The sequence below is a fragment of the Falco biarmicus genome, chromosome 6 (assembly GCF_023638135.1).
Source record: "Falco biarmicus isolate bFalBia1 chromosome 6, bFalBia1.pri, whole genome shotgun sequence".
Lineage (NCBI taxonomy): Eukaryota > Metazoa > Chordata > Aves > Falconiformes > Falconidae > Falco > Falco biarmicus.
In genome coordinates this window covers 19242237-19269107 of record NC_079293.1, presented here as the reverse complement: position 1 = coordinate 19269107, position 26871 = coordinate 19242237, and the positions used below count along the sequence as shown (strand labels likewise).

The 26871-nt window shown below is 42.4% G+C and overlaps 2 protein-coding genes across 7 annotated transcripts in view; one reads left to right on the top strand and one right to left on the bottom strand.

Moving 5' to 3' along the window:
• Positions 1-225: 225 nt before the first annotated feature.
• On the bottom strand, positions 226-26351 carry CILK1 (ciliogenesis associated kinase 1). Of its 5 annotated transcripts, none has more exons than XM_056344802.1 (14): positions 26248-26351; positions 22034-22292; positions 20144-20198; positions 18549-18670; positions 15791-15870; positions 13290-13422; positions 12652-12823; positions 11873-12040; positions 9633-9929; positions 8372-8562; positions 7594-7745; positions 6147-6275; positions 4345-4458; positions 226-3879 (listed from the first exon to the last, which is right to left on the bottom strand). In XM_056344802.1, exons 2-14 carry the CDS (start codon positions 22132-22134, stop codon positions 3725-3727), a joined length of 1869 nt encoding a protein of 622 aa, XP_056200777.1. In that variant the 5' UTR covers positions 22135-22292; positions 26248-26351; the 3' UTR covers positions 226-3724. The 5 variants fall into 5 exon arrangements, with proteins under 5 accessions (XP_056200777.1, XP_056200778.1, XP_056200776.1 ...); XM_056344803.1 differs by lacking the exon at positions 26248-26351 and adding an exon at positions 25340-25553; XM_056344801.1 differs by lacking the exon at positions 26248-26351 and adding an exon at positions 24550-25151.
• FBXO9 (F-box protein 9) overlaps positions 26134-26871 on the top strand; it is a 21837-nt gene continuing 21099 nt past the window's right edge. Inside the window, exon 1 of one of the 2 annotated variants that reach the window (XM_056344807.1) lies at positions 26134-26471. In XM_056344807.1, the coding sequence (XP_056200782.1) occupies positions 26469-26471 (3 nt within the window). In that variant the 5' untranslated portion in view covers positions 26134-26468. The remainder of the gene's footprint in view (positions 26472-26871) is intronic. The other variant, XM_056344808.1, reaches the window with a different exon arrangement.

The following is a 26871-nucleotide window of genomic DNA, read 5'->3' as shown; positions in this document are numbered from 1 at the left end:
ACACATCCAAGTGAGGCACTGCATGGGGCAGTCTGCCATTGTTTTGTGAGCCGCACTCACGGAAATGACCCCGTTTCTAACGTTTTTTACGGTTCTTTACGGCACTGCGGGGCGCGAGGGGGGGCAGTGCATGCAATGTGGAAGTCTTAATTAATCTAATTAAAAAAGCCAAACTGAAGTGCTTCTATTAAAACTGGTTAAAAGCAGGACTCTTGTCTGTCAGTATTTCTTCAAGAGTAACTTTATTCTGGGCAGGAGACGTGACAGAGAAGGAACGAAACCAAACATTTATACATATTCGAACAAAACCACTGAATAAACAAAAGCCATTATTTCTTTACTCAACTCTGACAATTCCACCCTCTCCTTCCACATATGTACAAAAATGTTCTTTTAGTATTTGTTTTCCTCCTCACATTATGGCAACCTACTCACATCAACATAGAAGTGGGTTTTCTGGCTTGGTTTGGGGTTTTTTTTTTGGGGGGGGGGGGGGTTGGTTTTTTTTTCTAACATCATGGCACTTACACAATTCTTTTACAAAAATCTGGATTACAGAGCTGAATGAGTCCACTGCCAGGCTCCTTTACTTCCAACAGTCATTATTACACATTATGCATAAGCCTGAGAAAATGTAAACAGTAGGATTCTAAAAACATTTTGCATAAAGATGCTGCTAAATATTAAAGCACAAAGTAGCAGGTTACATAGGATAAATTCTCAGATAGCGCTGCTTGTCCAGATTTCAGTATGAGACCTACATCTTTTCCATATCTATATTGCACACACAGACAGCACAGTAAAATACATAGCTCAATTAACTCAGACCTTACTCGAAAATAATTTTTTCCAACTTCATTATGAATTTTCTTGATTAAAGGCTACAAGTGCTGCCATTATACTTTGCTAATTTTCTGTCCCACCAAGTTAAACCTAGCAGAAGTGATTCTGAATATCAAGATTAGCAGCCTTTTTTTCCAAAATAAAGGCTTTAATTTGGGAGAGGAGGAGGTAAGCCAAAATAAAAAAAAGCACTACTACTTTTTCCAGCCTGTTTGCTGGACCGACCAAACCCTGAATGCTATTGTCAAGAAAATCTCTGCAGGGTTGATAAAGGTTCAGAGATTACAGGCCAGGCTCAGATTCATCCTGTATCACTTTAAACACATGGAGTAGCCCCCATCCTCAGTGCAGAGATCCAGGCATCTCAAGAGGGTTACTAAGTTCTCAGGTGAACCAAATTTCTCTTGAGATGGTTCTCACTCACCACTGGTTTAAAGAGTTAGCTCACAGCAAAGGAGCTGATGCTTAGGTGCCTGCAGCTAGGTAGGATGAATACAAGCCTCAGCAGCCTGTTCTTGTGACTTGTTCATCTCCTGCTTCCAGTAGTAGAAATTCAGTGTATGCAACAGTTAAATTGCCTACTTAGGTCTAGGAAAACTTAGGACAGGTTCAGGGTGTTCCCCTCTTGAGACGAATTATTCAGTGATAAAATAAATTAAATGATATCTAGACATAAATACAGATATTTATTTCCACCAAGAGAAGCAACTTTCTTTCCAGTTCTAACACAAATTTACATGTTTCCCTTTCCATTTACCCAAAGGCACCATCAGTGTGTGCCACAGAAATCAAATGGCTGCTTTAATTTACTGCTATGCATTGGCATCACTGCTTTGGAAGCAGTTAGGTATGGTTTGGAGTCTACTCGCTATGAACAAATAACGGAGTAGCTCGACACATAACACATCCTTGGCATATGTAAGTCTTACATGTGTACTTTTTTTTAATGCATAGACCCTTTTGCTCCCTTTTTGACTCGTACTGTCTGTCTCACTGTGGACCGAGCCCATAATAGCAAACAGTGAGCGGTGCTCCTCATGGTTCCCCCCGTAGCACTGAGCCAGCAGCCTACTCTAGGGTACAGTTTCCTCCAAGTCCCACAGGTTCTCTACAGGAGTACTGAAAAGGCCAGCGTGCATTACCAGTCTCCAGTCCACAGTGGCTGCCCCTTGTGGGGTACCGGCAGATCCCACGGAGAGGGTCTCACTAACACACTGTCATTCAGCTCCTTTCAAATGGCTGGATGCTGAGAACCATACCTGTTCGGATCCCTTTAGACTAGGTCTAAGTCTGACAAATATACAATTTGCCCGATCTGTTCATAAAATGAGCTCAGACAGGTGAACATTTCTGTACGCTTCTGCAGGAAGATGCATTTTTACGCACACTTTAGCTTTGGTGGTGCTGTTCCAAAACACAACTATAAAAGGTGTTCTCCCACAGAACTGTTCTTTCTTCTGTGGAAGGATGTGCAGGAACATCCAAATTCTGGCTGTGATCTAAACTAATCTTTTGCTGACGGCTGGACTCTGGCATTCCTTTCCAGAGCAGCATTAAACCAGGCAATGCGGCGATTTTCTCTTCCCTATAACCTGATAAATAATTTTCTCTCATAAACTGAGTTAAACTGCTCTTTAAACAGCTGTATCAGTTTCTGTGAAATCAACTACAATTTTAGAATGTTTTTTAGCAGGACCAGGTAAGGTTCCATTTTTTGCAGTAGAGCCTGGAGGACTAATTTACAGAAGCTGACATACTCTTCACATTGTAAGTGAAGATGTATTGAAGAGAAGAACTATCTTAAACTGACTAATTTCCTTTGGATTTTTTTTTCCCCACAAGTGATTTAAAGCAGTTGTGAAAATTAAGTCAGCTGCATAGATATTGTTTCCTTAAACTCTGCTGCTGGTATATCACTAATACTTTGTTACTCTGAAACCAGCTTTATAATTGTTAATACTGTCTTAAATATGTCTTCAGATCTTATATTCCCAACAAGAAAAAAAGAAGAAACAATCTGATTTTTCTCCTTATAAATCATCAGAACATTTAAATGAATTTAACAGAGGTAGGTCCACATTCTATTTCAAAGTGAACAATGCCAAGAAGCAACTCTGAAGCAGGACAAAAGAGTGCTGTGTCAGAACACAGATCTACAGAAGGGTTTTCACCCTTCACCAAACAAGGAGATTCCCCAAATTTGGTTAAAGCCCAAGAATGGAGCTGGAACGCTGGAAGCAGTCCAAAAACTCCTTTAAAGGCAAAATAAATGAAAAATAAGAAGCACCCCCCCGACCTTCAGCAGTCTCTGAGTGCAAATGAGAGTTTAGACTGTTAGTCACTCATTCCTTTGATGTCAGTACAAAGCAAATGAGCACAGGACAACAGAAGCAAGAAGCATGGCATCAAGATGTGACATCGCTGAAATTATACAGCCTTATTTAGCACATAAACTTCAGAAAATGTCTAATGAATGCCCCTTCCTCAGTACTTCTCTTCCACTGCAATATTGCACCACTTTGCTTTTTTTAATCCACTTTTATAAAAAAATTGATTCTAATAAAGGAAAAGTTCGATTTTTAAAAAGTTCATTATAAAAATTTATCATATAAAAATGCCAAACCCCCTAAGCCATATATACAAAATGTATCAGATTTATGAAAATAACCGGACCCAATTATATAACAAAACAATTTATACAAAAAGGTACAAGACTGCATTCAAATTAATACAAATAAAAGTAAAAAACCCTTCAAAATGACTCATTCATAGAAGATCTGTTTCTTTCAAATTTACAGGTATATAAATCAGTATCAAATTGTCTCATGTTAACAACCATTTAACGGGAAACACGCACTGGTTCAGAGAGTATTTCCACACGTCACCGGTGAGCACCATACTTTGCAGACCAGTCAACACGCCCATGGATTGGCTGAGCTGGTGGGGGGAGAGGCATTAACCTTGGTGTGCTTTTTGTAGGCGAGTTGAACGATGGCCGCCCAAGATGCGGTCTTACTGACTTCAGAGAAGAATAATCTAAAGGACAAAAGAAAATGCCATGAGATAACAGTTCAGTGAGTAGCTGTTCATATTGAGCAATAAGTGGATGCAGGTCCAGCTCCTTACTTCTTCAGGATATAAGCCTCCTTTTTTAATAGAATTTGTTGATGTGAAACAATAGTGGATCCAATCCCTAAAACCTTATCAGACAAGGAGTATTTATATCATGGATCTCACAAATGTGAATTCTGTGCCAGCTCTCACAGCAACCTCTAGGTCCCACTGAAATATGCTGTGGATAAACCCACGTATTTCATAAACAAAGTAGAAATAAACCAAATCCTTCTCCCTATGGAGTTCTGCAAGATTACAAACTGTAGTTCCAGTCAGTCAAATATTTACAAACAAAGTAAAGCAAAGATAAATAGTTCAGTGCTGCATATATACAGCATTACCAGAGTAATGAGCAAGGGACCAAGACAACTTTGGTACTATACTTACTAGAAGATGGATCCACAACTGGTGCCAACTGAACCCTCTGCCCAGCAGAGCCTACTTCCTTCTTCAGAAATGAAGGGACATAACCACTAGTTAGACCACTTGATCCTAAGGGCCCTGAAAGAAATGGCAAGGAACACCTGAGCTCAAAACAATGGATCTCCCATACTATCAACAGATGACAAAGGTGTGCACAGAGGGGTCATACTCAAGATCAAGCCTCATCACAGACTGATGAAAACGAGAACGTCATTGAAGACACTAGAAATCCACAGATCCCATATATACCTGCGTTCATCAGACTGTCATCATCAGACTGCATTTAAAGATGAAAGGGAAAAAGGGTACAAATTGTACTACTAGAAGGGCAATTTCTGCTTCTCCCTAACATCTCAGCTTTTTCAAGGTTTCTCAGAGCTTTCTGAACTTAGGAGTTCAGCTGGAATTGTCTTGTTTGACTTTCAGCAGCTGGGTTCTATGGATATACTCACTCCTGATTTCTACGCAGTGAGTCTGGGGCTCTGGTGCCACTCAAAGCTCTTACTGAAGCCAGTAAGAACCCAGCTTAACTGGGATAGATTAATGTTCCAAATTCATAACGTCAACTAAAAAATTTGTCCCTAAGATGAGCAGGAACAGATTTGACCAACCTGTAGGATAAGCCATAGAAATTGGAACAAAAATAGGTATAAATAAAACAGTGCAGATGGACACTATAAACAAGTTAGCATGCACAGATCAGATCCACTGCATGTATGCCTGTAACATACTAGAACACTAGAGCAGTGCCAAAGCATATTGTGGGAAATGATGGTTGCAAGTTAAAAAGGGAAAATCTAATGATATATGATGCTGCTACAGAAGAAGCAAAAACTTGTAAAAGAGCCAGGAAGGCAACTTGTGCTATGTATATAAAGGCTCTCAGGTAGTTTAGCCATTTACAACATCCTCCCACCTTCACTCTTCAAAGAACAATTTTCTGATTAAACCACATCCAAAATTTTAAGGTTTTTTCTTTTTAAACCAGTTTCTAAAGGCCCAAAACGTTTCTGTTGAATCTTGGACCAAAGAAACAACATATGCAAAACAAGTACTGCACTGCAGAACTGTATCACATGAAAACCTGAAGGCAAGAGTTAGACAGGAAATACATAGACACAATCTTAAAACATCAATATGTTTAAGTATATCTGGTAAAATCTAATGTAAAAATCTACAATGAAATAACAGGGATTAAACACCTGAAATACCAAATGCCCCAAAAACATGAAGAAGAAACACTGAAGAGTTTTGCTTTTCGCCTTAGTTTTTCAAAGCTACAATTATATCCCTATTTTAAACAGCATCAATTAAAAGACATGATAACAGATGACGGATTTGCTTTATTCACATAACAAGACTGGTGTATATGGCTAGTTTAATTTAGACCAGCTTCCTCCTCCATGACAGCCATTTATGCACCAGCTGGGCTAAAATAACATGGAAACCTGAAAATAGGACTTACACAAACAGATGAAGGAAACTGAAGGCAAGATGAAGTATTTCAGGTCAAAGAGACCTAAGCTGTCCAACCTTCTATGCATACTGTACTTCAAACCAGACTTTTGGGGATTCATTAGAAGAAATGACTATGTTTCAGTTTAAGGTAGTCTCCAAATCCAAGGAACAGTGCTCATAACATATTTTGACAGAAAGACCAGGCATGGTAGCAAGTATCTTTGGAGCTGACAATGTATCAGAAATGGGTGGCCCTGAAAAATAGCTGTCTGGAATTACGGGAACATCACCTAAGCGCAGCTTCTTACCTGAATTCATCCTGTTAATACTTCCTCCCAAACCAGATGCTTTCCCAGGCAAACCAGAACTAGGCCAGGGATTAGACAGAACAGACTCTTTGTTTGAAGTGGAGACTATGGTATTCCTTGTGCTTATTCCTATTGCAAAAATGCAAAAATTACCATGCTGAAATCTCTGTTGTTACTCAGGCTTGCATTCATTCCATCTGATGCACAATCTTAGAGCAGATGTTCAATTCAGCAAACTTAACTAAAACCTTCTCACTCTTAACATGCCTCTGGGTTACTTCCCATCCGCTCATATGGGAACACTATGACTTGACATAGGCCCTAATCCTGCAAAGATAACAGTGTGAGTAGTTCTGCTAGCATCAATGGCTGCTGATATCAAGGGACAAGACCCTTACACTAAGGCCGCAAATATTCTCAAGTTGTAGAAGGTAAACCTTGCTATGTAAATGAAATCTATGCTTTGCATCAAACACAGCATTTTACAGCTTTAACCTAACAGTGACAAGATAACTTGAGAGTAAATAACAGTAGATTACATTTGTCGTAGTACTGGACTCTTCTTTGGTGTATCTACTGAAACCACAGACTGTGGCAGGGTACCTAACATGCAAGGATGCACTCACAATTTATGGTAAAGCAAAAGTAGGCTTGGGATCACATGTTTTACAACCTCCTCCAGTAATACAACTTTTAGCTACCAAAACTCTTACTTAAGTGATCCAATTTGAAAGTCATTGCAATTAATTGTTTCAGGAAAAAAGACTGATTTTACAATCATGATACCTTCTTGTTTACTTAATTTATTTTGAAGTATGAGTACTACAAGTGAAGGAACAGCTAACACTTCCTTTATAAACAGAAATGATGAAAGAGGATACATTCATATTCAGCTCATTTTAAATACAGGCAGACATGTTGCCCACCTCCTGTACTCATCCTGCCTCAGCACTGGTCTCAGTATAGCAGAAGTTGACATGAAGACTGGCAGGCAATTCCTCTATAGAGACATGGATTTGCATTCTACTTAACTCCAAGCTACAGCAGAGCATACTCCCACTATCAGTTAGCTTCTGTTCATAATATTATATACTTATGAGGTAAACATAGGGCACTTTCTTTCCCAGTCTAAAAGACCAGTCTTATCCTTCTTAGGGAAACAGGGAATACTTTGGCATATTTTCTAACACACTTCAAAGAATAAGAGTATCCAGCAGGAAGAAGTACCATGAATCCTGCCCCCTTCTTGTAAGCAGAATTTATCTCAGTTGCTAGAATGTAGTTTGTATCATTGCCATCTACATTAGCAAAGCTCTTGCTCTCCTCATTTTCTTTAAGCAGTAGCCCCACTTCACAAGCTCAAAGGATAAAGCCTCGTGTACCCATGACTATTTCATATTGCTGTTGGAATTACAGGAAGAAAAAGAAATAAGTATTTTTTACTAACCAGGCAGATACCTAGAATGTCTCAAGTAATGTTGCTTTGCTGCAGAAACTCGCAAGGTGGGAGTGTCCTGCCGTGGAAAGGTCACATGGGAAGGTGCACTGCTGCCAGAGCCTACAGCATCCACAGGCTTCAGGTCCAAAATGCTTTCAAATCTGTAATCCCAAAATTGCTACACTTAGTCCAATCCTTATAGCATATGTTTGGCCACAGTTGGCCTTCCCATCTCCAGGAACCATTTCCTCATACTGTGTTTGCTACAGCATAAACATACAGACAACAGGGAATATTTTCAGCCTGAAGACATGTAAGTGCCCCTGAAAATCAGATTCACACCTCTTGTTCCCTTATAAATACATTTTAAAGGTTTTATAAATCACTTGTTTTTTCTCTACTGTGTATGATCCATGGAAACTGCAGCTTAGAGTCACCAAAACTAGTTTATATGCATGGAATATGTCAAAATGGTTCATATGTGAAATAAAAGTAGATACTCAAAAGACCAACTTGGGAAGACTTAAGCTAAACAATTTTCAGTGGGGAAAAAATGAACAAGGAATTGTATAGAAGGGTGCACTGCCCATCAAAAAACGCCTTGCAATTCAAAGGTCAGCATCCAACAAGCAGCCAAGGCAAAGCAGGAAAGAGACAAGCTGCATGTCCTTTACTTGCCTGGATATATGTTTCTGGATCCATAGAAAGCATAAAGAGCAACATGATGAGAAGTGAAGCCTAAGGAAGTAAGACCAAACAGCACATGGACATAAAAGAAACAACTTACCTACAAAGAGTTTCATCACTCTGCCTCTTCTTGTTTTTCAAGTCCACCCTGGTGATGGAAGAGCTGAAATCAAGGTCTTCCAAGTCATCCCAGTCTTCAGAACTCTTCACTGTTCTAGCAAGATGTCCCCATCTTCGCCTAGTTTTTGGTTTAAGTTCACCATTTATATTCTCAGTCCCAGCAGATGTTTTCTGTTATAAAGATTGAAAAGAAACAAACCCATGCACTGACACCATAAACCAGGTGACAGAAACAAAGAGGACTTTTTTTCCTGTCTCAAAGAGTAATAGTGGTAGTAGTGCTCTAACAGCAGAATCCTAATCTTTCACTAAACGTGCTAAGAACACAGCCTGTAGACACTACTACCTATCTTCTGCATTTCATCTTATAATAAAGTAACTTGCACTGACAGAATAAATTTCTCAGGTCTCAATTCTAATTCTATTTATATTTCACTATACAAACTCCCAACCAATTAGCTCACGCTCAGTTTTTATTCCCTGACCCATCTTAGGAGTACAAAATGGCATACATGTTCCTGTTTCCACAAGCCTGTGCCTAGACATTTACGAAATCTATTTTTCTTGCAGGACAGCACAGGTACAAATTTGTGTCTCTTCAGCCACTTAAAGTATCAGTACATTTCAACCTTGTGTGACTCTGTATGTGGCCAGTACAGACCCTATTTAAGACCAATGTCTTAGCAGCAGCATTCACACTCTCTGCTCTTGTAATCTATCTCATGAATACCGCCTCCTTGTACTATCAACAGAAATGGTAGGTTTTTATGCTGAAAGAAGAAACTGTTGTTTTCCACGGCCAGTGTAGAAGCCCAAAGGGACTACTATTCCCAGTCACACAAACTGGATGCCTTAAATGGGTGAAGGCAGAATCCCCCCTCTCCCTCATTTCAATACTGTTTAGCTTAATACTTTTCTCTCTGGCATCGATCTCATTAATATTCTGACCACTGTACATCCTTTCTACCCGTATGAAATCACAGTAACATCCTTTAAGTGCTGCTTTACAACAAAGGGAAGAATAAAATGGCTTTGAAATGAGAAATCAACTTGCTTGTTTTATAGCAACTGGATTTAGATTTCAACAGAGTTAATTCCACTTTCTAGCAGGAAGTTATAGCTATTCTTTATTCCCATTTCCTGTCATTTTAGTAAGTATAAGAACCTTGAAAGAGAACAAGAAAAAGAAACACAATCAAGGAAAAATCAGGAAGTGTATCTTACGCTAGATGGACCTTTACCTGCTGAGGAACCTTATTGTGAATTGCAGGCAGAAGAACCTGGTTAGACTTGTCCTCCTGTAAGTAGTTACTGTGCTCAGCCCCAGAGTTGTCTGTCCTATACGGGTACACCAGGAGCTGAGAAGACTGGCTTTGTTGAAAAGGCCTTGATGAAATGCGAGTGTGAGGTTTCAGAGGCGGCTGTGCTGGGGGGACAGGTTTAATATGCAGAGATGATTTATTATGCAGTTCCTTTTGTTTCCCCAGTTCCTGAATGCCCAGAGCATGCCCAACCTGGAAATACGGATATCGAAGTGCCTAAAACATAATGAAGATGTTAGGATCCAACTTAGAAAATGCAAGTTTTTAACTTACCCTAGCCCTATGTGACAGTGCAAATTTAACTTTCTCTGGCGTGTGAAAAAGCAGAAGACCCGTCTCTCAACACCAGATTCTACTGAGCACAATCCAATTCAGAATAATGCTGCAATAGTAGAAAAGTTTCAACAGATATCAACTTACCAGGACTTAATACCGAAGTTAGTCAGTATTTTTTGCTTTTCAACACCTTTGAGAGTTTTCCATCTATTTTAACTGCTTTAATTAGCTTTAAAGCTTTTTATTACAATTGGTACTGAAGGCCTGATATAATCACAAAGGTTCAGCTATGGTCCTACTGAACTAAAGACAAATTTGAACCCAGTATCACATCTGTTTTTCAGAAAGTACCCTGCTCATTTCAGTAGTTGGGTACTACCACTACAGTACTGGTATCTGCAATCAGTGGCTACCATCATCAACATCAACTGGACCATTGTACATGCAACACATATGCTATGCTTACATACAGGATGGTGGGACATATCTACAGAGCAAATGATCTGAGATTGCCCTGCATAAGCTAGCTTTTTACCCAGCCAACAGTGGGCTGGATGAACAGACAGCGAGGGGGACTGAAATCTGGCTGAACAGCCAGGCCCAGAGGGTGCTGATCAAAGGAACAAAGTCCAGTTGGAGGCCAGTAGGTACCAGTGTACCCCAGAGGTCAATACTGGGGCAAATGCTGTTCAACGTCCCAATTACTTATGTCAATGGTGGTGCAGAGTGCACCCTCGGGAAGTTTACCAATGACACAAAATGGGAAGGAATGGCTGATATACCAGAGGGTTGTGCTGCCATCCAAAGGGATGTTGACAGGCTGGAGAAATGCGCAGACAGGATTGCGTTGACCATCAAAGTCAACAAGGGTAAATACCATGACCTGCACCTGGAGAGAAACAACCCCATGCACCAGTAGATGCTGGGGTCAACCATCTGGAAAGCAGCTTTGCTGAAAAGGACCTGACAGACACCAAACTGGACATGAGCTATCAATATGCCCCTGCAGCAAATAAAGCTAATGGTATCCTGGGCTGCATTATAGTGGGAGTGTTGCCAGCAGCTCAAGGGCAGTGATCTTTCCCCTCTGCTCAGCACTGGTGAGGCCACACCTGGAGCTGTGTCCAGTTTTGGGCTCAGGAGAAAGAGACGGACGTAATGGACAGAGTCCAGAAAAGGGCCACAAAGATGATTAAGGAACTGGAACATGTCATGTATGAGGAAAGACTAACAGACTGGGACTGTTCAGCCTGGAGAAGAGAAGGTTCACGGGGACCTTACCAAAGGATACAAATACCCAAACAGAAGGTGCAAATAAGATGGAGCAAGGCTCTTTTCAGTGGTGCCCAGCGATAGGACCAGAGGCAATGAGTACAAACTGAAACACAGGATGTTCTCTCTGAACATGAGGAAACACTTTTTTACTGTGAGGGTGACAGAGCACTGTCACTTGTTGCCTAGGGCAGTGGGGCTGGACCAGATGACCTCCAGAGGCTTCTTCCAACCTCAGCTATTCCGTGATTCTGCGGTTCGCCCCAACAACAATGAAAGAACAGCATCACAGCCTTCAGCCATACATCCTACCTTCACTCTGCTGCTGTTCACAGTGACTGGACTATACTTAATTCAGGTATACTTATACACACTGCAGCCACAGATTTGATCACTGAGCACACACCCCATGCAGTTGATGTTGTATACAAAACACTGATTACTCTCTTTTAATTACTCCCCTTTGTCTTTCAAATTATTCTTGGCTTCTGCTCTTCTCCCTTCTAAGAAATGCACCCCTGAGCAACTGTTAAATGACTGTCTATAAAAGGTGTCTTGCAGTGAAAGGAAGTGTCATATGCAGGTGTGAGAAAAAGAAAACAAAACCAAACCTGACTAGCTGTTGGCCGCTTTTTGGGGTCCCACTGCAGCATGTCTCTCATGAGCTGCACCGCTTCACTGCTAGCATTAGGTATGAGAGTTTTTAGGTTGTTAGGTACACACTGAGGCCAGCGAAAATTCATGGAGGCTGAAAGCTGGTAGCCTTCAGGCCAGTCATTCTGGAAGAATGAGATTTCCAGTCACAAATAAAGTTCAGTGGTAAAATATCACAATGCCTAAGTACACTACCATATATTTTCCTATCAGTAATAGACAGCTTACTGTAATACTATATATAGTATATAATATATACAATATAAATATATAATATATATAATACTATAATAGACTACATTAAAGATTTCAGTAGAAATTTTCACATAAAACCTCTGGTGAGAGATTAGTCTTGCTTTAAATCCAGCCAAGTCAAAGGCACAAATGGAATCAGGAGACAGGAGTCTTGCTATGATTCCAGTTTCTAGCCTCTTAAACCATAAGTTTATACACAATGTGCAAGAGATAATGAAATTTCCACCTAATGAAATCACAGTCTAAGGACTTAGGTGTTCAGGGGTCCATTTCTCCTCCATATGTCAGGTTTTATAGCATAAATACATAATGCTTATTTCACAGAAATTAAGTTTTAGTTTAGTTTACTATATCTGAGATCAATACCATACAATAGCAGTAAGTGTGAAAATTGATTATTTTTATGCTTACTGCTATTGTGCCATTCTGTATTGTAGAACAGCTCTAGTACTATTGCAGTGTGGAATGTTACTTTAGCTACCTTCTTTGGTGTCCCCAAGACTTGGCAAATTTTGAATATAGTATCAATTTCACTGGCGCCTGGGAAGAGAGGCCTCAGTGTGTAAACTTCTGCCATTATACAACCAACAGCCCAAATATCTATTGGAGAGCTATAGCTGGTGGATCGCAGAAGGACTTCAGGAGCCCTGTACCTGTAAGAGAGGAAAAAAAAAAGCTAAACATATCTCAACAATCAACACAATTCAAGCAGACATACATGAAACCATTCAGTTCTTCGTTCTTTGCTGTTGAGAGCAAACACCTCTTAAAAAGTTCCTATCCTCTCTTATCCTATACATAAGACGACTTTTTTTTTTTTCTAGAATGAAGAATTAAAACCTACATACGCTTTTATAAGCTCTCTTACACTCTTCTGACATGCAGCAATCCCAGCATGTCCCATTGGCCTTACCAGGCTCCTTTTTTGTTCCTGTGCTGCTGTCATCTGTAAACTGTCTTGTACTAACTGAAGCTCTTCAAATTATGCTAAGCTTAAATAATTTTTTTATCAAAAGGAGGCACCAAAAGTGGTATTACATCCAGCACAAATACAGTACTTTACTTCTTTAAAGGTTCGATTATAAGTTTCACACAACATAGGTGAATACCAGCACTTACCATCTCGTGGATACATAATCGGTATAAGGAGGTCTAGATCGGATTTCTCGGGCTAAGCCAAAGTCTGCTATTTTCACAAGTTCTGGTCCCATGCAAAGGAGATTTTCAGGTTTCAAGTCTCTGTGAAAGAACCCTAAAATTCAAATGAAATATTGATGTGCGTTGCAATGCCACCCCAAGCTGTAGCCTTTATTTTCGACCTGGATTCTTTTGCTTTAGTCTTTATTGCTGAAGCTTGAATAGCACAACACAGAGTGCAAAGTTTTTTATGATCAACAGAGCTAGTCAATATAATGGTTATTCAGTCAGACTGTGAAGAACAGTATATGTAAGTTGACTATCTTATAAAAATTCAGAGTATTCAGTCAGATAGCTCCCTTTTAAGTGATGCTTCTTTAACATAAAAAAATACACTTTAATTTTAATTTCATTCTAATTGCATTTGAAACTGCAATGAAGACATCAAAAAAATTACTTTAGAAGTTCCTTTAAACAGACTACAAATTAAAATATGAGGCAATTTTTTTGCACCTTGAAACCTCTTTTTAAATCTGAGAACATAATAATCTGCAAGCACTCAGTTACTCATTGCCCTGTCAGAGGATCTCAGTGTGTTTTTTTAGTATTATCTGCATTCAGCAGAACTTGATCACAAATGAACATTTGGCAGGAGCTCTTTCAATACAAATGAGAGAACAAGGCTAGAATATTACTGACTACCATCTCTGAAATCTGCTTCCACCCTTAGTCTGGAAAACTGTAATCATGATTCTTTTTTGCAGGCATCTAAGAGGACAGTTTCCTATATACAGCACTCTCTGTAGTACCTCTCTAGAGCTCTAGGACCTCCTTTTCAGAGGTTTTCCAACAAGCTTCATTTTTTCCCTGGCCTTGAATATGCTCCCACAGAAGACAGAATAAATATTGACATAGAATGTGTCTATGTTGTCCAGTATATTAACTTTTGTTTGTTAAGATTAATGCATGACAGCATCAAAGACATAGTGCTGTAGGTATCTACCAACCAGCAGATTATGTTCTTCCTAAGTATATTAAATAGATGTTCTGGTGCCAGCTTGAAATACTGCCTCTGGAAGGTACCAGAGCAATTAATGTTGTTTGTAGCATTTAGTACTTCTGTATTTTGCTGAACAGATGTGCAATGCATCAATAGAATGCTTTTGAGGAAATTTATTTCATGGCAAATGTGTAAAAAGAGCAACTGATTGTGTATTCAGATATGGAAAAGATGCTTAGAGTTTGGATAGATAAAGAACATAAAAAGTTTCCTTGACAAGCATTTCTATGCCATACAGGAGTAGAATACAGAAATTGAGAGGAAAAAAAAAAATTCATGTGATTTTTCCAGAACTGTTGAAGAGAGAATCTTGGGACACCCAGTAATACACTGTAAGCTGCAAGACCATCAAGACCATCCTGTCAGACTTGCCAAGAATTTTCAGATCTTTGTAACTATGGATTTGCAACATGTTCACAGAAATACCAGTCTAGGGTGTAGCAGGTCAGTGAACAAGACAGTTTCAGCACAAAATTGTTCATTATTTAAAGCTATAGTAAGTTAAATAGTAGTAGAAGGTATTCTGAAAGGTTGTGAACCATTTGACAATTTATATATTAAAAAAAGGTGGCTTAAATTTTTACAAAATATTTTAAGACAGAAAAAAAATACAGTTTATTTGTATCTCACTGGAACAGACTGGAATTTCTAGCTTGGTTTCAGAAGAGTATCCAAGCACTATTAGAATAGAGAATAAAGCCATTAGCTTGAAAATATTTTGTAAAACAAAGTTACATGTGTTCTTCAAGTAAACTGAAATGCTGGTCCTACCAGCCTTTCACTTCCAGAACTTTGGCCACTGACGTTATTTCTCTTCTGATAACCCTGAGAGCTGACCAGCAACATATACTACAGTACATTTAGCAGGCAGAATTGAACAGGGCAGCAAAATGTGGTGAGGAATTTATCATTAATTTTTTTATTAGTTAAATGGGTCTTGTTAGTACTGGCTGGTACATCAGCTTTAGCTTTTATCATTGTAAAAATTAGTTTGAAGGCCATGCAAATGAAAGTTGCCACTCAGACTTCATTACTTTAAGCATAGCTTACAGAGAATGTATGATTTGAGTATCTGTGTGTACCTTAAGAAAAAGCATAATTTTTCCTTTATTTTCAATCTCAGGGGACCTCTAAATCTTTCAAGAAATGTGCCCATTAATGTCAGATGAGTTTTAGCAAGTGGCAGCTGCTAGTATGAGAAAGTAGAAATCTATAGAAAAGAAAGTGAGCAAACCTCTAGACTACAGTATCAGGCAACTGTAAAATACAGTTATTTTCAGTAATCTGACTCTTCTCATATAGTGCCATTCTTTTGATCACTGCCTTCAGTAAAGTTAGTAATGTAATAGCATACTCATTAAAAAACTTAAACAGCCACTATCTTGCTTCAAGACAAAATGTTTACAGCTAAAATGTAACCTACCATGCTTATGAATAAATGCAAGGCCTTGCAGGATCTGATACATAATATTCCTAACTGTAGACTCTGGAAACAGTTTGTTTCTGTGGGATAAAAGAAAAGGTATGAAACAAGTATTAATGATTAAGTTCACACATTAGCTTATGCTACCTAATGACCAAAGATAAAAGGTAAAAATAATAACACTCTCATGTAGTTCATTTCTCCAATAAAATTCAGACAGTATTTCCATAAGTGACACATCATATTAAGACTATGTGATATCAAGACTATGTGGGACACTGAACTAAAAATGGGAAAAAAATAAAAAGAAAGAAAAAAAGAGAGTTGGCCAAACTGAACAAACCTTAACAAAGAATCATAGAATGGTTTGGGTTGGAGTGGACCTTAAAGATCATCTAGTTCCAGCCCCCTGCCACAGGCAGGGACACCTTCCACTAGACCAGGCTGCTCAAAGCCCCATCCCGCCTGGCCTTGAACACTTCCAGGGATGAGGAATCCACAGCTTCCCTGGGCAACCTGTTCCAGCAAATAACCATCCTCAAAGTCAAGAATTTCTTCCCAACATCCAATCTCAATCAGTTTAAAGCCATTCCCTCCCTTCTCACTACATGCCCTTGTAAAAAGTTCCTCTCCGGCTTTCTTGTATGCTACCTTTAGGTACTGGAAGGCTGATAAAAGGTCTCCCCAGAGCCTTCTCTTCTCCAGGCTGAATAACCCCAGCTCTTCTTCATAGGAGAGGTGCTCCAGCCCTTTGATCATCTTCATGGCCCTCCTGTGGACTCACTCCAACAGGTCAATGTCCTTCTTATGTTGGGGGCCCCAGCAATACTCCAGGTGGGGTCTCGTAAGAGTGGAGTAGAGGGGAGAATCACCTCCCTGAACCTACTGGCCATGCTTTTTTTGATGCAGCTGAGGATATGGTTGGCTTTCTGGGCTGCAAGTGCACATTGCTGGCTCATCTTGAGCTTCTTGTCTACTACCAGCATCCCCAAGTCATTCTCCTCAGGGGTGCTTGCAATCCGTTCTCCATGCAGCCTGTATTTATGCATGTATTTTGCTTCATGACATGTACAGGTCATGAGGCACGCTCCTCACAACAGTGAGAATTCATGTTAATTTAGTGCTTTTCGTGCAACAGTTTCTTCTGGACTCTCTTCTAAAGGATATACAAGCCATATTTTTTACTTTCCCTTATTATTATCTAACAGCTGATGTAATACTCCCTTCTCTCCTGTTACCTGAAAAAATACTCATCTGCTACTACTGAAAACAAAGAGGCTCTTCTCCTCACAATATTCAAGCAAGAAAATCAACCATGGCAGGTGGTTTTATGATAGCTCCTCTTACCAAGAGAGGTTTCTGATCAAACAGCTCTGCACCAGCTGCCTCTGCACATATCAAAACACAGGAGAGATGGGCCGGAGTGGAAATCAGTGACAATGGTATTCAGAAAGAGCCTAACAGTGAATGAAGATGATGGCCTGGGACTTACTTCAATTTTCTGAGCTTATTTCTCTCACAAAAACTGACCGTCACACATGTCAGAAGTGAGATCAGCTACCAGAGTAAGTTTTTCATATTTGCTTGCTTATTTTTTAATTACAGCAGAAAGAGTCGTATTTCTTCTACAGTCCCTTCCAGTAAGACTGGCAATTTTAACTAAGACTTAAGCAAATAAATCACAATCTTAAAGGTTTGATTTATACAATGTCTAATTAGTCCAAGGCCTAGCTAAACTGTAGAGAATCTGATATGTAGCACACTTTACAGACATCTGCCCTTGTTGTTTTCTTAAGGAGGCAGGATACCATCATGCATTTCTAAAGAATTCCTAAAGATAATTGGTTTGTATGTTAGGCACTTGAATAATTTTCTCAAGGTTCCTTATTTCATGATTAAAAATCAGCATCCATATATAGGTACCCAATTTAGTTAAAGTTGTTCTATACCTTTGCATGCATAATAAGTATTTTTATACTTAAAAGGGCATTTTTTGTAGTATTCACAGAGTTACGTTATAACAATAACCTTACTTTGTTAAATCAAGTAAGATTACTGTCACCTCCTGGGCTGATTCTATGGTCCATAGAAAGAAAACAGCCTCCTCAGAGAACAATTCAAAGCAGGGAGTTATTTTGCCCCAAATTATCCTCTGAAGGATGCTATCGTGGCCCAAAGGGTAAAATTAAGACTATTAACGCTCCAGGCAATATCAAAAAGCTATATTTTATTGAGAAGGTTGACACATAAAATAGACAGTCCTTTGGACATCAGTTCAAATTCCAAGTTAAAAAAAAAATTCCTAGAAGCAATCCGGAATTTGACCCTTCCTGATTACTGTTTCAATCACTTTTTATTCATTCATTTATCTGAGGAAGGTATAACAGAAGAGGTGGAGATACCACCCTCTAATAGGAAAAGCACTGCTGATTGGGGTACTTATCTAGAAATCAGAAGTTCTAGGTTCAATACTTCCTAGGTGTGATGGCTGTTAAAAGTTCACAGTTCCTAACTGTCAAAAGAGTGCCCCACTTATCTGCTAGGTTAATACAGGAAGCAACACTGGAAACTCCCACTAAACTGTCTGAGATATGCTCAAAGGTGACAGCCACAGCTCCGACTGCAGCACGCAGCCTTAAGTCATAGTCATCTAAACCTAAATAAATGATCCAAAGTTCTTTGAAAAGTAACAAGGGTGTTAAAAGCACATTACACAAGAAATTAATTTGTAGTAGGAATGGGTGATGTGCTTACATACCTTTCTTTCATTAACTGGTAAAGATTTTCCTTCATGTATTCAAACACAAAATACAGATGATCATTTTCTCTGATAACTTCTTTCAGCTTTACTACATTGGCATGGTTTAATTTCTTCAAAGACTAGAAACAGAAAATACAAACAGATCTTACGAGGGTCTTACTCTAATGAGAAAGAAAAAACATTTCACTGATGCAGAAGACTTGGCTTCAAATCTTCTTCAATATCTTAAGTAATCAGACAGCTCTGAGAACAAAGACCAGATCTCCAAGTATTACCAGATACATATACAGTATACATATCAATTTGATGTGCTGGTTGTTTGAAAGCCAGCTACCTGGTGTCACAGCAACCACCATAACAATTGCATTTTCTCTGTAAGTAACTTCCTACTGGCAGAATTCACACTCTTCTAGAACTTGAACTGGCAATAGTCAGGTTAGACTCATGACTAAACACAAACCTGGAAATTCTTCCTTAGTATTGTGGATTAACCCTGCCAGACAGTTGAGATTGCTCATCCCCCCAGGTGGGATGGAGAAGAGAATTAAAAGGGCAGAAGGTGAGCAAACTCATGGGTTCAGATAAAGGCAGTTTAATAGGTAAAGAAAAAGCTAAGTACATGAGCAAAACAAAATAAGGAGTTCATTCACCACTTCCCATTGGCAGGCAGGTGTTCAGCCATCTCCAGGAAAGCAGGGCTCCATCATGCATTAATGGCTGCTTGGGAAGACAAATGCTGTAATTCCCAATGCTCCCCCTTCCTCCTCCTTATCCCAGTTTTTACTGCTGAACAGTTTGGTAGTTTGGTCAGTTTGGGTCAGCTGTTCTGGCTGTGTCCCCTCCCAGCCTCTTGCCCACCCTAAAACAGGTGGCTTGAGGTTGAGCAAGCACTGCTGAGCAGTAACTAAAACATCCCTGCCTTGTCATCAGTACTGTTTTGGTCACAAATCCAAAAAAATCCAAAACACAGACCCTTATGAGCTACTGTGAAAAAAAATTAACTCTATCCAAGCCAAAACCAGCATACTTGGGTCTTCATTCTTCCTTCTTCTTACATCTTCAGTGTATTCCACATTCATTCTTGCTGTAGCAGCACAGTACTAACTCAGTACTTAAGAAAAGTGACCTAAGTTTTTTGCATGTTTGCAACACTAATAGCAAGGACTAGAAATTAAGAGAGGTCTTTAGAACATACCCCTAAAGCTCTGCAGGTGTCAAAATTTCATGTCATATGTCTGCCACCAAACCAACTATCCAGAAACAACTGCATGTACAAAGGCTACTGCTGTTCAAAGGGCATGTGTTTATTTATCAAGCTTTGAAACACCCATCAGCTTCAGGTTTTGTGATATGAGGCGCTCTCACACACCACTCACCAAGGAGGAAGCAGCTCTCTGCAACCAAATGATTTTTTGTAAGACTATAGACACCTCGTTCACTTGCAGAGCCAGGAAAACAGAACTGTAATGCCATATGCCACAGCTCATGTTGGGGGACGTTTTTGGTAAAAGGGGTAGAAAGAATGCGATGTTGCCTCAAAAATGTTACAGGGGTCATCTACTTTAAAGACAATGATTGAATGAGACAAATACCTTAACCTCTCGAAGGTTCATGCACTCCTCCCAGGAATAAAACTTTCTCTTCATTCTGCAATAGTAGAAGGGAAAAAGCCAATTAATACATGATCGACATCATCTGGTCTTAGACCCATAAGTCTCATTATATCTTAACAGTTCAGTTCTATCAAATTATAAGGTGTTATCTCCTTTGTCAAAAAACTTTACATGTCCGGATAAGGTACATTCTAATAGAATGTAAAAGCACTACTATTACACAGGATTGTCTTTTTCCTATATGTATCTTGCTGAAAAATTTCAGAGCCTTCAGTAAGTCAGGGCATGTTATTTTTCCTTCCAGTATACAATGTGGTGAAGTACAGCCTAACTGTAAAAAGAACAAGGGTTGTGACAGTTATGAACAACTCAGACTAAGTTTTGAAACAAACCTAATGAAAAATTAAATTAAATCACCGTGTCTCAAATTTTATCATATTCTTCTTGCTCCTCTTCTCTGTATTCTTCCTCTGTAATTTCAATACTTTTCCCATCTAAGTTGTATTTCTCCAGTTTTCAGTGTCCACTGCTCCCATGTTTCTCTCTCCCTTGCCAGTTGCATCTATCATACCAACTTCTTTTCAAATTCTGCCTTTCCTTTCAAGCTTACAAGCAACTCTGCTCTAACAGAAACAAATTGTGTGGCAGATCTGTTTTCTCCTAAGCCAGACTATAACTCTGAACATACTATTTGTGTGTAATGTATGGTCCTATTTATTCACATGCATTTTGATTATGACTCAGTTCTTTCACACATAACTCTTATGCTTTCGGACCAACAGGATGAAGGCACACCCACACAAGAGCATATATTAAACTTACAAAAATACCCAACTGTTTAGAGTCTGGATTTCAGAGGGAGTTAGGATACCCTTTGAAGATCTGAGTCTTTGTCAGACTTTAGTAATAATTCAACATTACTTATTATTGTAGCAAGTTTTTAATCTGAAATCAGCTCTTATAGTTACAATAGTTTAAGAACTACAAGCCCTTCAAAGGGTCTGGTTTTTTTTTTTTTAAGTAGTTTTTTGCAACTGCCATCTTGTGTGTTCAGCCACCAGGCCATTTCTGTTCCAAATGGATTGGCATTAATGTGTAATCTAAGACAGTACCATCTTCTGGTTTGTTCTGAAAGTTTTGAGTTCCTACCATGTTGCAAAATGAAAATCAAAGGTGCTTCTGCCAAGATTTGATACAGGAAAAATACCCTCAACACAGAGGATTTACAAAGTTCCTAAAGCTAGCTATTGACTGTTCATACAAACCAGCATTGTACTGAAAACTCTTTGGACAAGTATGTCCCTGGGTCATGGTTGGTATTTCAGGAAGGTGCCTGCAATGCTTTACTGTTGTTTCTTACCACAGCTAGGACAAATACGCCATTTACAAACTGAAACCATTACTGAAGTGTCAGAGAAAATCGTGGATTTTTCAAGAAATTTTAAGAAAATCTTAGCTGAAAAGACCAATATGTAGTAGAATATAAAGATACAGATTATGGATAATGAGATCCATCGTGTTAATTATGACTTCAGCGTTAACATTACACTGGATATTAGCCCATGAAACCTATGTTCCATGTAAGCAGCACTGCAGAATACTCTAAATAATACACATAATACACGTATGACTGCACCTAGCAGCAGAGCACTGTTACAATAAGCCTATATATCTCAACCTCTTTATCTTCTGCTGAGGCTTTGGAGAATACAAGGAACTTTGGATTTGTACTGGGGTAGCATGCAAATGCTCAATACAAACACTGTGTGGAACTGGAATGTGAAGTACTCAAAACAAGCACGACCAAGTGGACCATAGAATGAAAAAACCTGAACCATCCACTGTTAAATAACAAATGAAAATACTTACTTTTTAATGGCTATTAGCTCTCCAGATTCAATGCTTCTCCCTAGGAGGACAGAGCCATAGGTCCCATCACCAAGCTGTCTGATGGTTGTATACCTATTCATGATGACGATACTTTAGCCGCAAACGCATTTCAGTCCTTAGTGTTTCTTGTGTTTCTCCTCCGAGTGTAACCAGTTCTTTCTGTGGCAGCATAAATATAGAGCACTCAGGACAGTGTGAACAGTTGCAGGAATCATGTTTTCAAGACTTAGCCTTTGGTCTGAAAGCACAGAACATAATCCGTTTGAATCCCGTACTCTTCCAAGATTGCTTGTTTGCAGACTCCATTCTGCTCCAAGATATATTCCTTCTAAGCTATACACAAACACTTGCCTTGGTCTCTCATCTGGGCCAGCCTGTACCAGGGCTAAGTGGGTATGCTCCCCAAATCCACTCTAACACTAAAGCTAGATGTACTTCACAGCAAGCTCACTGGTAGCCCAAACGGGAGAAACAATTACCAAAAGCAGAGAATAAAGCCTCATAGCTTGGAGAAAAGAGTTTGCTGTCAGAAAAATGAAGTGTTACAGTAATACAGGAGGGAACCTATTATAGCCAAATTATCAGATACATAAGTTACCATCTCACATGTCATCCTGCCATCAGTTAAACGAATTTCCTGACTTTACATAAGGTCCTATGCTAGCGATACGCCATATGTAGCCCCTTAAACAAAGCCTCCAGAGGAAGCATATTATATTCGTGTCAGATAAGATCAGATGTATCTCACTACAGTAGCCCTAAGCATGAATCAGTCTACAGAAGCAGTTGCTACATCAGACTATCTATCCCACCTTTTGTCCTGACACTGCATGAACAGAATGCTAGATAATAAAGCCAAAAAGTCCTTATTCCCTCATTTAATCTAATTCTTGCTAGTATTTCTTAGACTTTAGTTTAGAATAACTGTTATCCATTCTATGCAAATTAACCATACGTTTGGAATAAAACAGAATTCCCCTGCAGTGAGGGTTTGGTCCCTGCATTCCCTTTTTTTCCAGCTCCAAGAAGACAGCAATATTCATGGCTGGTGACCTTTGCCTTCTGTAACCTGCATTTAAACTATAATTTCACAGTTTGGGTTTAGGTTTTTTTATTTTTTTGTCGCAGCCTTAAATCCGTCCTCCATCTTGCCTTATTTCACAAAGCCAAATTATGTTTTTTAAAAGTAATGGGATTATGTTTCTTGTACTCTGAAGTGACATCAATGCAGCGCCACAATCCTGTGGATGCAAGATGTTGTAAGGATCCTTTTGTTTTCAGTCTTCTAAGCCCATTAGCCCCACTAATACCAATACAGGAACAAACAAAAATTAGGAAACATGATGTTAATACACCTTAACAAGCACTGTGTATAAGTAAGAAACAACATGTCTCTAACACTGTCTTAGACACTGGGTAGCATCTCAGACAGGCAGGAGGAATTGCCACCTAGCAGCACCCATTTCTCTCCACACACTACTACAGAGAACCATGACTGAGCACCTTATTAAGAGACCTAATCCCGCATTTTGTCCTACTTGCCAAGGAACACAGAGCCTGTCCGTAAGAATGGCACTTTGGAGTACCAGTTTCTTTTTGGCTGGTTTTCACGCTGTGTACCTGCATAGCATAAAGCTACGTTTAGGCAATGTTCTGTTTCTATGTTAAAAAGCTTTGGTTACTCCAGCTGGTCACATCGTAAGAGGATGTGAATACAAACTACAAAACTGTCTTGGAGTAAAAGAGTGTGTTGATACTAAATAGAAAAACATAAAAGCCTTATTTTCACAATATTGTCAATGATGTTCAAACTCTGCCTCACCTGTAAACATGGCTTTCCCCCCCCTAGAAATCAACCAGCAAATACCCTTTAAAAGCAAGCCAGATTTAATGTACCAAGGCTACTTTCTGATTCACGGCATAACTCAAACTTGTATGCCTTAAATAAGCATCCTCTCCCATTTGAAGGGCTGCAGCACTGAGAACTGAAAGTGAAACTGGCTCACCCTCTGCCACAGCTGAGAAACGCAAACAGTAAACAATCGGCAACTGCCTTTCAAAATCCGTTCAGTGCTTTGGCAATAACCCTAAAGCGTTACTAGCAGGATGCACAGAGAAAGGCCTGGCGTAAAGCCGCGGGTTGCGATCTTTGTTGTCCCAGCAGCCGGTGTTTATGTGTGTTTGTGAAGGCACTGGGAGGTGCCCCACGAGCCGAAAGCAAAGGCAGGGGCAGCGGGAGGCACCAGTCCCTCGGCAGCAGAAGGACCCGCGGCATTTACGCGATGGCGGGGAGGCGAGCCGCGGGGCCCTGCCCGCACGGCAGGCTAAGTCGTGGCTCCCGCCCGGCCTTCACGCTGCGGCGGCGGCCGATTCCCAGCCTCGGCCCCGCCACACGCGAGTAACCCAGCTCCAGCCACTTCTCGCACCGAGACGCAGCACCCCCGCCACGCCGGCGGGTCCCCCCCGCGGCGCTCCCCGGGCGCGGCGGTACTCACGGTGCGCGGGCGCGCCCTCCTCCAGCCGAGCCCCCGCCCGCCGAAGCGGCAGAGGTCCCCAATGGCGGCGCCGCCGCTCCGGGCGGCTCCCGCCGCGGCCCCCTCGCGCCGCCTCAGCCCAGCTGCGGCCCACGCCGACCGCGGGCCTCGCTCAGGGCGCCGCCGGCCGCCGCGCCCCCCGCCCCGGCCCCGGCCTTTGGCGCTCCCCGCCCGACGGCGGCGGGGCTCCCCGCGGGGGGATAACGCCCCACGACAGCAGCCGGGAGGGCCGTCAAGCCGGCGGTGCTCGCCTCCGCGCCGCCCGGCTGGTCCCCTCGCGGGAGGGTGGGCAGCGAGGGCCTGCGGGCCCCGGCGCGGCTTCGGCCGCGGGGAGGGTTTAGGGGTCGCCCCAAAAGCAGGCGGCTGTCGGCGGGGGAGGCGAGAGACGACGGCGCAGCACCGCGGCTACCCGAGAGGTGATTACATACAGCTGAGGGGGGCTTTAACGTAACCGAAAAGAGAATAAAAATCCCCTGGTGACTGGCTTGTCTCACGTCCCCGAGAGGAGTGTAAATAATAAAAGAGGGACGCAGAAATACCGAGCTACGAACTAGCGGCAAAGGGTACCGACACCTGCCGCGCCGCGGGGGGGGGGCGGGGCGGACCCCCCTCACCCAGAGCACCGCCACCCTGCCCGGCTGCGGCAGGGCCGGGTAAGGCACAGGGGGCCGGGGGCAGGAAAAAGGGAACAAAAAAATTACCCTCAAACAATTGATCATCAGATCTGACAGTAATAATGATTAAGTTTTACCTTCTTTTCTGTGCTCCCTCATTTACATTTTAAAAGTTACACAACACAGAGTTACTTCCCGGGGCTTGCAAGGCGGGGTGAGCTGGTGTAACTCGGAGCCTGGGGGACCCAGCTCCCCGCCTCGGGGAGGAGGGTTTTACCTCAGTGAATCCTACTGCAAAACACACACTTGTTAAGAACTTGGCTCCTTAAAAAAGGTGTGAGGGAACTGTGGTTGCCCAGCCCTTCCCCCCACCTAAATCGAGGCCAGTCGTTACATTCAGCCCTGTTTTAGAAAACCTGTTTTAGAAAACCTAACGGGGTGTCCCAGCGGCACTAACAGCTCTCTCCACCGAGCTGGAGAGTGCCCTGGGTGCAGGGCAGGTAGTCGTGAGAGTCACACGACCTCAGCAACGTTGCTATCTATACAGCTACAGCACTAACTGCTCCCTTGCTACCTGGTTATTAATTTGTCTGTAACGAGGCCCCGGTTTGCCCGCGGTCACAGCGGGAATGGCGGCTCCGGCGCCGGGCCCTGCTCCTGCTGACGCCGGGCCGAGGGGCCGCACCAAGGCGGCAGGAGGCCGCCCCCGGTGCGCGGACACCGCCGCCTTCCCTCGGCCTCCACCGCTGGGGCCGGACAGGCTCAGCGGCGTCCGCGGGGCTCGCCGCCTGGGGGCACGGACTACTTTTCCCGGCAGGCTCTGCCCCGCCGCCGGGCGGGATCGGCCCGTGGAGGCGCCGCTGCCCGGCCGGCGCGGCCCTGGCGCGAGGGGGTGCCGCCCGCGGACTACGTTTCCCGGCGTGCAGCGCGGCGCTCCGCTACAGGCGGCAGAGCCGCGGCGGGCTGCGGCGCGCGCTGGGGCGGGTAGTCCGCGCGGCCGGCGCCCGCGCCTCCGAGCGGCCCGTGCGTCAGGCGGCGCTCTGACCTTGCGGGTTTGTCTGGGCGCGTCTCCGCCGCTCCCGCCCGCCTGCCCCTCACTCGCCGGGAAGATGGCTGCCGTACGCAGGGCCCGCAGTTACTCCCGCTGCGTGGTGCGCTTCTCCGACCGAGAACTCTGCTAATTTCCCCCCGCGGGGAGGACGCACGGACCGAGCAGGGGGGGCAGAGACCCCCGGGAGGGGACAGCGCCGCCCGAGCGCCGGCAGCATGGTGAGCCGGGCCGGGCCCGTCGCGCCGGGCTCCCCGCGGCAGCGCGGCCTGGGGCGGGCGGGCGGGGGGGGTGCCAGGCGCCCCGCGGGCAGGCGGTGGCGGTGGGGGCGAGGCCGCCGTGGCGGGCGTTGGGAGGGGGCGGTGGCAGCGGCAAGGGGTGTGTGCCCGGCGGCGGGAGGGGCGGCCCCTCAAAGCCGTGCTTGCTGCCCCGCACCCTGCCCTGTCCGCGGGCACCGGGACCGGGCAGTGCCGGTGGGAAGTGTGCCGTGATCCCGGTCCCTTCCGCGGGGGATTTTGGGCTGAAGAGTGAGTGGGGCTGCTTGGTTGAGGAGCGATCTAGCTGTCCGTAGAAAAACCTGAACGTACCACCACTGTGTCATTACAGAGGAGCCTGCCCTAC